The sequence below is a fragment of the Uloborus diversus genome, chromosome 10, assembly GCF_026930045.1.
Source record: "Uloborus diversus isolate 005 chromosome 10, Udiv.v.3.1, whole genome shotgun sequence".
Classification (NCBI taxonomy): Eukaryota; Metazoa; Arthropoda; class Arachnida; order Araneae; family Uloboridae; genus Uloborus; species Uloborus diversus.
Genome location: NC_072740.1, coordinates 61,209,405 through 61,222,057, shown reverse-complemented (window position 1 = coordinate 61,222,057; position 12,653 = coordinate 61,209,405). Strand labels below are relative to the sequence as shown.

The following is a 12,653-nucleotide window of genomic DNA, read 5'->3' as shown; positions in this document are numbered from 1 at the left end:
GTCCCTCGTATAACACTGTTAATTTGCCCTGTGTAGTATCAAAACCATGTTATTATAAGACTTTTTTAAAAATAATATTTTTACTTATTTTTAATACTTATGTATGTGCATTAGAAAAATCAGGTTAAGATATATCATGTTATATTCAAACTGCGTTCCGTGTTACATCAAAAGTGTGTAACAAGACATAGAAATAATGTAAATCAAGCGATGTGTACCATGTTATATCGAAACCCAGTTTCATAAAAACAAAGTAAAAACTTATAAGTGTTATTATCAAACATCAACGGAATGTATTAAACAAAAATGAAATTCCATAGTTTTAAAACATAACTTCTGTGTTTTATCAAGACCATAAAGTATTAAATTCAAGTTTTGTACCATATAATACCGAAACCGTGTTGTAGAAGTACCGTGTTATATGAGGGACGCCTGTATTACACTTACGGTTAGTTCATATTTTCTTCCTCTTAAATCAGAAGTCCTATACTGTTGCCTCAAAACGAACAGTACTGATTACAGGAATACCACTTTGAGGAGACGATATATGCATATGTTTGTATATATACCGAAACCGTATAATACCGAAACCGTGTTGTAGAAGTACCGTGTTATATGAGAGACGCCTGTATTATACTTACGGTTGGTTTATATTGTCTTCCTCTTAAATCAGAAGTCCTATACAGTTGCCTCAAAATGAACAGTACTGATTACAGGAATACCACTTTGAGGCGAGGATATATGCATATGTTTGTTTTGAAAAACGAAGAAAATTATTGGGAAGGTTACAGCCTTTGTGTTAAACTTGTGTCGCCTAGTGAAAAATCCTTAAAAAATGCTCTGGTTAAAGACGGGCTCTCTTTACATTGATATTTGTAAAATTCTTAAATTTCCAAAGCATCATATTTTTCCAAAGCCATCACCAGACTGAGTGGATAAAGGGTTCAAATGAGAACTACTAGGTTAGAATGTTGATTTTAAGATTTAGATTAAGATTCCAGGCTTTAAATGCTAAATATGTACTTTTGAACAAAGATGAGTGTGGGGGGGGGGGGGGTCTGATCAGTGATGTGGAAGGGCAAATACTCAGTGGTTAGGTAAATATTTTCTGTGTATTTACTCTACGCCAGAGTAAATACCCAAAAACTAGGTATTTCAGAAAAAAAATAATAATGGTGAATAAATGATTTTTAAAAATCTATATAGGAAAAAAAGTATAAAATTGATCATATATATACATATATATAGTAGGGATGCGTGGTTTTTTGAATGAACGGGTGTAAAAGACCGAAAAATGAAAGGTACAGCACAATCTCCTAAAAAATGAACGATCCTTCTTTTGAATATTTATTTCATATATTTCTCTCTTATTTAATTTCTCCATATTATTAACGCTTCTTTATATCTTTTGATATTATTTTCTTTTAACAATCAGAATAATTTTTTACTTTATTTTCTCTTTTCAAATGTTTTAAAGGGTGGTGAATTTTTTTAAAAATTTAGTTTTCAAGATCAAATTAGCAAAATTTTTCGAGGTCCAATCAGTTGTATTAATGTTTTATTAAATAAAATTATTTACAGTATAATATCGATTTAACAATACCTGATTTAATAATTTCCACAATTTAATGATACATTTCATTGGTCCAGATTTGGCTGCATTGAATGTCCATGCTCCTAGATTTAACGATATCCTTGATTTTACAATAACTTTTTCCAGTCCCTTGACAATAGTTAAATTGAGACTACACTAAAGCTGAAAACTGGGAAATTTGGTTAGTAGCCAGTGACTGGTACACTCAGTTTTATTAGTGGCCACTTTTTAAAACTGCAATTATGTTTTAAATTTTTATTAATTATGAAAAAAAAAATCATCAGAATATCGCTCACACACGAGAAAGGTGACACAACCCAAAAGCATAAAATCTTTTAGTACAGTGCAAAACAAGGAAAAAGTTCAGTTTTAGAGCATTAGTAAATCATTTTGCAAACAATAGGGACCTTTATGATGTTTTTCCTGTTGTAACCAACATTTAAAACTGTTATATATTTTTAAGTGAACCACAAAATATGTGTTTTGAGTTGTGTTACTTTTTTTGTGCATGAGCGATATATTAAACATTGTTTTCTGTAACCTGCCAACTATTCAGGAGCATGTCCTAGAAGGTGTTATGCAAAATGCTTCTAGTTTTTAAATATGACTGGTAAAAGAGCTAAAAAGTCTTGCACAACATGTTTCTGTTTATTTCAAATCTTAAGAAAAATGAATTTGGGTTAAACAGGGTTGGCAAAAAACCCGGGGTTTTTTTAAAAAAGCCCATGGACCCAGGGTTTTTTTTTTTTAAGTAAAATCCAAAAAACCCAACTAAAGCTGGGTTTTTTAAATGAAATGTGGGTTTTTTTTGTCTTTTTTTGGGAAAAATGTGGAGTACTTGTAGCATATTGCAGGGTAAGTATATGGACAAAGCACAAAAATTGTCTTGGGGTAAAAAAAGCTAGAAAATTCAGCGTTTTCTGAAGTAAAATATAAAAGACCACAAAACCCAAGAATGGTGAAGTTTCAGATTTTTTAGTTTCCATGATTACCAACAGTTAAGGCAAAGTTACTTCTCGAGTGATAAAATCTATTGTTCATTTTTAATTACTCCTTTTTTTTTTACATTTTACTTTCTTGTATTTCATTTTGTTATGCAAAACCTTAGTAGAACCTTAAGTAGTTTAAATTAATTTTTACTGAATTCTAGCTTAATCACAACATTTCTTTGAATTTTATGTTGCCTGTTTTTCTATTTCTGTGGACAGAAATATTAAACTTTTTCATAAGATAATGAACATACTGTACATCCTATTCTGTTTTCTGTCTGACCGTTTGTAAAACCTGTTAATTTCTAAAAAATATACCTTTTCTTATTCGAGATTTGTGACGTGTTGGTTTGCAGAAAATAACTCACATGAAAGTCTTTTAGCTAGAGTAGTTTCTTCTGTGGGTAATTCTCAAAAGGCGGGAACAAAAACATTGCTTTTGAGCCATTTTTAAAATTTTGGAATTTGAAATCAATTTTGCTTTTATTGCATAGCATGTACACCTAGAACATCATAAACAAACATAAAAAGACAGCAGGTATTTATAAAAATTAATAAATAGCAAATTTAATGAGCGGTCTGTAGGTAACAGATTTTGGACATCATCATAATGAAAGTTTCAGTTTTTGAACTTTTCCAATGAAAATTTTATCTATTTTTAAATTTTGCAATGAAAAATAGAGGATTTATAAAGTTCATGAATGACTTTATATACTAATCTTAAAATAATAAAACTTTGTTATGGTTTCGTAGAATCCGAAAAAAAAAAACATCCATTTTGCCAGCGCAGGTGATAAAGTCGCCAAAACCGACGCTGTTGGCGAAAACCTGAATTCATCTCTGGTAACCCTTTGCTTATTGTACGCTGTGAGTTGTCGCCAATCGGGGTTTGCTTGGCGATTTTTGCCGCCTTTGTTTACTATTCGTTACAATCATAACTTGAGTTTCTACTATTATTTATGTAATGTTTAATGCAAAACTTATTAATTGTGCAAAATATGAATGGATTAAAGAAATTAACATTATAATAGCCTTTTTTATTAAGGTTACAAGACAGAAGACCATATTATGATATTGAAAAAAATGGATAGAATTATTGGCGTCTAGATCGTAACGCAATTTGGACATCTCACATATATGTTTAAGAAAAAAGATTTTGCTTCAAAGATACTGCATAAAAACATATGAAAACACTTTAAAATGATTACTAATTGATTTTGAGGATCGAAAAATACCTTTAAAACATATAAATCATATATTTAGTACTCAAAAAATAGCATTGTCAAGATCGTAACTTTTGGACATACATAAAACTTCCAACTTCCTTTTTTTCTAAATTTTTTTACACAATAAATAATCTGTCTTTAATTTTTTAATTTGTAGAAAATATTATCAAAAAAACATTCAGTTTGAGATTCATACTCTTAATTTTGTTTTGAAACATTTGGTACTAATTAAAAAAAAATTTTTTTTTGATGGTACATTTGCTCAGTTAACATTTTGAAAGTCCAAAATTGTGCCTTTTAGCAAAGAAAATATTTTTTTAACGGTAGTTGAAGAGCATTTTTTCCATAATTTATGTCAATTCTTGTCTCTATACAGTATTATTATTTATCTCAAAAATTTTTGAGTCAATTAAAATGAAAGTTATTTGTTGTTGAAGCTTCAAAGTTGAGGTCTGTGTTTGCTCCCACCTTTTGAGAACTGCCCCTGTACTATCTACAAATATTGAGAAAATCAGATGTGTCAAGATAATTTGAGTTATTTATTGAGAGACCAGTTAAAGAAAAAGTTAAATATATTTATTCAAACCTTTGAAGTATTTTTTAATGCCGTTAAGAGTTAAGAAATACTATTAAAGTTCAAAATTCATTTTTTATGTCTATTGTCTGTGGTGAAGAACAAAGTGCAAAAGTATTTAAATTAATTTTTTAAAAAACAAAAATTTTAAATAACCCAAAAGTGGGTTTAATAATGGGTTTTTTCAAAAAAAACCCATTGGGTCCAACCCAATTAGGTCTAATCCAGCCAACCCTGGTGTTAAACATTCACACTTCATGAACTTGATAACAATGAAACTACGATATCCAGAATAAAATATATGAAATGAAATTGTTCATACTTGTAGCATCGCACTAGACCACTAGAGTATCATTAACTGGTATTTGTTGAATAAGATTGATGATTTAAAATTTCCATTAGCTCACTCTCAGTATTTTAAAGTACATTAGTTGCTGTTTAACAGGATATGCAACATGACTAATTTCAGAAAATTTTATGCTTATTTCAAGCATAGTCATGATTAATTACTACTTACTAAACCATCCCCAGTAAGAAAACCCTATTTAACTAGTCAGAATCTGAAAAATGTCATTATTTCATAAGTCCAATTTTATTTAAAAATTCATAAAAATATCATCCCATTGAGATCCCCACTTGAAACTTTGCAAATAAACATAAAATACACACAAAATTTTGAGAATTTTTTTAAAAAAATTCATTATACCTTTTCTGAGAAATTTAAATTTAAAATTTAAATTTCATTTTTTAAAAATTAAAATTTTTCTGAAATTAGTCATGTTGCATATCCCGTTAAACAGCAACTAATGTACTTTAAAATGCTTTTTACCAAATCTTTCAATCTATATTTGGTGCTGAGTTATCGTCCATTTTATGTTCAAGCATCCATGAAAAAAAGAGGGATTTTCGAAAAATCAAAGTGTCATAAATAAAAAAAAATAATAGAGATAAAAATCTAAAACTTTGGACTTTTTATTACCTTGAAGGGTACAATTAATGAGCCAAATTTCAAAGAAATACAAAAGGGTGAGGGAAAAAATTTCCCAAATTTTGGATCACTTGACATGGAATGACCCTAAGTCGAAAGTAATCAACCAGTTTCATACTCTATTCATAATATTTTACATTTTATATGGGGCAAAAACGTGTATTTATCTGGCTCTATATATATATTTACTGATTATTTTGAAAACAACGTATTTTGAATTGATAAGTTTTAGTTAACAAACAGAAACATTTAAAAATAGAAGAGTAATAAATAATGCTAAAAACGGGAAACCAGAGTTAAATTATTTATTTTTAAGTGACTTCTCTTCTTCAATTTTGCACTTTCCACTGCATGAGCAGCCATCGCAAGGCAGGTAGCACGTGCAAGGTTCAAAGTGCAAATGACGGTACATTGCTGCAGCTGAATTTCTCCCTCTAGTGGTGGGGAAAAGAAATACATTGGAGTAGCTTGGAACAGAGGGAGGGGAATGTGGTTCGATAGGGAATGCAAGTAGAGTGACTGAGCAAGAGTGGCGACCGGAGGTGGCGATTGATGACACATTTTTTAATTGCCACTTTTGCAACTTTAATCGCCACGTGGCAAGTGGCCACCACTAATTTTCAGCTTTAAGTTATACTGTACTAAATTTTGTACCAGGTAGGAATTGAGCCTGTGAGTTTTCAAATAACATGTCTTATCACTTGATTACGAAGAAATTGCTTACAAAATGAATTATGATTATACTTTACACACCTAAATCTAAGTAAAATATTTCTTGATTAAATTTTATTGGTAGTATATTTTCTAAATGTTAGGCAGTTTTAGTCGTTGGGGGGGGGGGGGGGATATATGACATTAGTTCTGGGTATTGCTTTGTGAGGGCTCTAAAACTCCACTGGAGATTGATAAATTGAATAGCATCAGCTTAGTTTGGCCTAGTGCCTCCTAATGGTTGTCATTTTTGCCTTTATATATTTGTATTTATGAAAATTAACTGAAAAGAACATTGTTTATTTACCTTCATAATGAATTTAAGGAAACATATCTTTACAAAAGGAATAAAATTAGCAATGAATTAGAAAATATCTTTACCTGATTACCAACAGGAACAAGGGTATTAAAATACATTTTAGCTCCATATTCTTCTTGAAACAGCTTTATAACTTCAGGACCAGCAAATTTAAGGATAGAGTAGTGATTACGGTTCAGCTGAAGATTGGCTTTATGCCAGCTGAGGGGATCATCCACAACAAAGATAAAATCAATCATTGAACTCTGAAACAACTAAAACAATTTCAAACAAAGTATTGCAACAAAGGAGCATCAACAAAAGATCACATAAAAATGTAACAAACACCTAGATGTAACCTGTATGTTTAGGTAAACTTATAAGCAGAGCTCATAAAATACGGTCACCTAGTCCCCATTGTCGACCAATATATTGTAACTGACATGTTTTCAGCTTTTAAAAGAAACTCAATACATAAAAGAATATTTTCATTAAAGTAAGTGTTATGTTATAAGGTGTTATGTTGTCCCTTTCATGCATTTTCCCACTTCCAAGGTTCTGTTGAGTCATGAAAATTACTTCTTTGATAATGTTAAAATATTTTGGATTTCAATATTCAGAAAGTACTCTTGATGTGTTTTTCTAAAAAGAGATCAAAACTATTTTCTCTGACCAAGACAATTTCTTTTTCAGAATTTTTTTCAAGATAAATTTATTTCAGGTGTTTGAAGCTGCTATGTAATTTTTTTTGTTCTATCTTATTGCCCTATTCTCTTTCAGTTGTAGGCCAGAAGTTTCCTCCAACTGTCCGATCACTAGAGAGTTTCTTTGCAGCATAAAAAATCATTTTTACTTCAAAATACAAGCACTTACTACTTTCTGAGGGATGTTATTTTAATTTTTATATAAACAAAAAATTGTTGCCACATTTATAAAGAGGAGATTAGCTTCTTGTAGCTTGTAGATACCATGGATTTCAATTTCTCTTGTGTTTTCGACTGTGCTTTTCCAGTAAGACTGGTCTCAATTGGTCTCTGTAAGAGTTCATTTCAGCACCATTCTTTTTTTCTCATTTGTTAAAACTCAGTCACCAAGTTTTTACCTAAATGAAAGGCGTCTCAATTCAATGCATTAAAACTCTAAAACAATTTTTATTTGCAATTAAAATTCAAGAAACAAATTCTGTAAACAAACAAGTAAATATTACATATTTCTCTTACTAGTTCATTGGATAAGTGTTAAATTATAAACAATATACTTTGATTTTTACCTCCATCTCTGGTTTTACGTTTTACTGCTTCTTGCTTTTTTTTTTTTTTCATGTGCTGCGAAATTGGAAAATATTTTCAGGTATTTACATAATCATAAAGAATTTGGATGTGAAAACAAAAACAAATAAAAGAAGCTATCAAAATCAAATTTAGTTAAGTTCATCGAAAATTTTGAATCAAAGGGTAACAAAAAAGGAAAATCACAAACTTATCCTGATCAACAGAAAATCATTGAAGATGATATTAATATTGGAAAAGTCTCTTGAAGAAAAATTACAGCTAATTACAAATAAAACACTCTGCACAATACGAAACACAAATATGGTGTAACCAAAATCAGCACACAAGAGACCAAAATATTTGAAGATAAAGACTGCGAGGCAATGAGAGGATGTGTACCGTACATTATTAACGGTACCACCAACCAGTATGAATTCAATAAGAGTATTTTCAACCGTAGGAAAGTTACAGGACTGGCAACAATTCAATAGATGTATTGTGTTGAGCTTAATATTATTGATTTATTTTAGTAGAACATTAGCTCCTTCATTTTATATTTGTTCACAATAAATAAATTATCGTAACTAATAAACGTTTTGCATAAAATTATGAACTATGGCAATGAAACAAGATTGCTTTTGATACTTTTTTGAGAAATTTCTAATGTTGGTCTGATATCATGTTAAAAAATATTAACTACCAGTATTCAGAGCTGGCCTGAAGCCGATTAGAGCAAAAGTGTCCAATTGGGCCCCGAGTCAAAAGAAAAAAATCTTTTTTTTTTTCAAAGAGAAAAACTGTATGAGAATAAAAACAGGGGTAGAAGTGACCGACTTGTCACACATAGGACATTTTTCGCAAAAATATAGGACAAATATAGGACACATTATATGAATAATTTTGCTATGAAAAAAGAAATAATACATATATATTATTTATTTATTCTTATCAATAATTTTGTTTTAAAAAAATCCTCAAATAAAATTATTCCTTACAACTGAAATGACTTTCTTGTAGTTGAAAGAATAATTTTTGAAAAAAAGTGTACTTTATAGACGAAATAATTAAACAAAATTTGAACGAAGAAAATTTTTATTTTTTCTTCCTAACTCATGACCCAAGTACTAATTCCCCTATTCTTTGATTTAATATCTAAACTGAACACTTTAACGCATGTGTTCAGAACAAACAGAGCTTGAGAAGGATCCTCTTGACGTTTTTCAGAGTCTTCTTTATGTTTGAATGTTTTAGCATGCTGCCTCAATTGCGAAAACCCACTATTGCTTATCGGCACTGAACAGTTGCAAAAATGGCAAAAAGCGGTAAAATCATCTTTTCCTTTGGAGCACCATGCACCAAAATTTGTAGAATTAATGTGCTCTTGGTTCAACAACAACAAAAAACGGGAATATAGGAAATATAGGACGATTTTGATGCTTTTCTTAAAAATATAGGAAATATAGGATATATAAATTTTCTTAAGCTAACTTTAAATTTGCTAAAAGCTTCAGGAGATAAAGTTTGCAAAATATATTTCCAAAACTACTACCTAACTTGACAGCGTTGCAACGCTGTGTTTGGGATCTGCGAAGGCTTCTTCGGACCGAATTATGCGTGGGATATCAGCTATGAACAGAAAAAAATATATTTTTAAACAGAATTCGTAAATTTATGGTCGACTGTCGACTAGCAACTTTTCAAAAAAGACTGCTTGTAAATTCGAAATCTGCAAAAACTACTAGCACTACACTAGTATTACATAGCTGTTGCATGTGGTGCGGTTATCGCGTTCATACGTTTAAAATGATTTCAATAAAATATTATTACTTCGGATACAAGCTTGTGTTTCTGAGGAAAAACTGAAGATCCATATGCACAAACATAGGAAAAATTTTGAGGAAACTTAGCTAATAAACTTTCAATAACTTTCCCGGTCAACCCGGCCATGATTAAATCTAAACGTCTATTTTCATTTCAATTCATTTGGCGCTAAGGTTCTTCAGGTAAAACGTCTCTCCTCTTCAATTTGCATTACCAGGATAATTGATCGTACCCACGGCATGGCAACGATCCATTTGGCCGGAGGGTCCTGGTTCGAACCTCGATGGTCGAAGACCCACCGTCGTCATTAAAGGGGACTGGGCGACGTTAAATATGCTCGTGGTCTCAATGTCCTCCAAGTGAAACGATACCTCTGGGGGTGCTAGTGCTAGGTAGCTATTAGCTCCTGGACTAGTTCTAAATTCTCATTAACTGCTCGATCCGGTGATGGTGCTGCCATCTATCGGTAGATAAAATAATGGAGGCAAGGCACTTAGTATGCAGTCCTCGACATAAATACAGTTGTTGTCAGTTGTGACTCTGAATAGGAATAGGAATGGGGTACTTTCACGTGACGTCACAGCAGGTTTGTTTTGCATAAGACACGTGACTTTAGCATAGGACACGTGATCTATGCAGCTTTTGCTGCTTTGTTTTGGAAGCCATTGCTGACCACCCAGCTTCAGCTACTTGTCATCACCAGTGAAAATTTGGGTAAAACTAGCATTTTATTAGTCTCGCCGTAATATTTGAAAGATTTTAGAACAATAGAAATACATGATCATTCTGAAAACTTCAGCAAAATTTTTTCGATGCATACGAAATGAATATGATTTGCAAAACCAATGAAAGGCTTGGAAGTTTGTAAAGAAAAGTTTGTTTGGAACCAGCATGTAAGTGAACTACGAATGGAAATAATGAAAAGTTATTTTTCCTGAGATTCTGCACCGTATTTTATTTATTTTTTAATACATTACAGAAGAATCATGAAAGGATATTAAGTGTTTAACTAAGCAAACATCCTTATAAAATAAAAAAGAACTGCAGGTGATCAAAAATAAATAGTTGATTTTTTGTTCCTAACCAATACAATGTTTTTTTTTTAGAGTTCTAGATCGATATATAGAAGTAAATAGTGCATGAGGTTTCTTATTTACTCTATGTACAGTGTCTTTTTTATTGACGATATTCTAAGCATTAAAGAGTCAGAATTTTGATTTTATGATGAAATGGACAACTAATAAACAAGTTGCCTAATTTTCTCTGCTGGTTTTGTCCTTCAAAGTCAACCAATTTTTCTGTTCTGTAACTGGAGTAATGAATGACATTAGGCAGTCACATTACAGTGACATTTGGTGATTATCCATCCCTCGGAAAAGCAGAAATGTTTCTTTTATGACCATACAAAACAACTGAAACAAACTTCACCCTTTCCCCTTTGAAATGGAGCGACATCCCTTTCAATTTTTTTCTGGCTACGCCAATGTTACAAGGACTTTATTTCTTCACAGTCGAAAAATTCAAACTGCAGTGAATGATGATAGCAGATCATTATCATTATCCCGCAGACTGTTTTTTGCTAAGCAATTTTCAATCTGTTGCGAGAACCCTCAGTTTTCTTGAATTTAATGTGGCTTATGTTTAGGCGAGCCAGATTTTTGTACTGTTCAAACGGAACATCGAAAAACTCCCCCCACCCTTCAGCGTAGCAAGTATTCAAAAGGGTAGGGATTTGTCGTTCATGAACAAACGAGTCAAAAAGAACGAACCCTTAAAATGAAAGATCCGTTCGTTAACTAAAAAATGAACAACCATTCCTTTGAACGGTGAGCATTTGGAAAATTTTATTGATGCACTTGTGATAAAATCGTATTTTTTAAAAAATACTTTCATCTTCAATTTTTTAATGGGCAATCAATTTCAAATTTCCTTTTTCTCAATGCAGTACAATATCTTCTTTTCGAACCTTTTTACTTTCTGCGTTATTCATCATTTTTCTTTAACCATTGCAGTTAATTTTCTATTTTCCAATGTAGTTAAATTTACATTAAGCAATGTTTTGTGTAACTGGTTTGGGCTACTAGCAAAATGTTTGGACATTCCATTTCTTGTCCCAAGCACCTGCTGAAATCCTTCTCACGCTTTCTGTCACCAAAGTTATTTCTAAAAATAATTTTTATCACTTTTCTGGTGATCATTTTATCTTCTATAACATTCCTATCAGCTATATTCTATATTGATTTTAATTTATTTTTAACTTGCTTGGCGATTTTGGAGTCGCTTATTTTACATTCAATATCCAGGGATTTTTAATGAAGATTGTCTAATTAGTCCCCCATTTAAAAAAGTGTTGTCTTTTTTTCTTCTGTTCTCATCGGTACTGTGGAATAATTTTGAAATTCTCTAATATTTAGGTGAGTACCTTTTTTTTAAATTAAGTTCTTCGGTACTCCGGCTGAGCTACCAATACATTTGTTGTTACTTTTTCGTTTCGGCAACTGAGAAATGACTTACAAAAAAAAAAAAAAAAAAAAAAACTATAATTGCTATATACATCTAAACCTGAATAAAAATTTTTGATCAATCTTTCATAGGCATTTTTTATTATACTTTAAAATAATTTTAGTTATTTTTTCTTTAAGAATATTACTGATCTTATGAAACCTTTCGAGTCTAAGCAAGGCCGACTAGAGGAGGAGGCCATGTAAGAAACAGGCAGTGAAAACATCGCGCAGGGGAATGCCGTCTGAATCGCCTACCACCCACTCTCTAAATTTCCCCCAACCTTTGTCTGCATTCCCATCATTCATTGCGTGAAAGTGGAGAGGGAGTCCTTTGTTTATGTTTTGCGGAGCCAAGTTTGAATTCTCTTGCTATTTACTCGTGTTTTTTAGTATCTACTATGCTTAAAATTTGTATTTGAAAACTCAAACATGCCTGATAGGTGTTGTGTTACCGGTTGTAGATCAAACTACGATGGAAGTACGTCGTATGTTTCGGTATTTAAATTTCCGAAGCAAGCAGAACAACGCGACCGTTGGTTGAAAAAAATCCCGAGGAAAGATTTGATAGTTAATTCTCGAACTGTTGTTTGCGCGAAGCATTTTCCGGAAGAGCAGATTGTTCGAGAAGATGAATTTCCACTAAAGGATGGAACTACGTTGAAAGTCCCAAGGAAATA

General features: G+C 31.5%; 1 protein-coding gene across 3 annotated transcripts in view; it reads right to left on the bottom strand.

Moving 5' to 3' along the window:
- Positions 1-9,609, bottom strand: part of LOC129231461 (phosphatidate cytidylyltransferase, mitochondrial-like) — a 128,834-nt gene extending 119,225 nt beyond the window's left edge. The window contains exons 1-2 of one of the 3 annotated variants that reach the window (XM_054865783.1): positions 9,479-9,609; positions 6,464-6,655 (exon numbers count right to left, since the gene is read on the bottom strand). In XM_054865783.1, coding sequence (XP_054721758.1) covers positions 6,464-6,655; positions 9,479-9,598 — 312 coding nt within the window. In that variant the 5' untranslated portion in view covers positions 9,599-9,609. Of the gene's footprint in view, positions 1-6,463; positions 6,656-7,348; positions 7,473-9,478 lie in introns of those variants that run through there. The other 2 variants (XM_054865786.1, XM_054865785.1) reach the window with 2 other exon arrangements.
- Between the last annotated feature and the right edge of the window lie 3,044 nt (positions 9,610-12,653).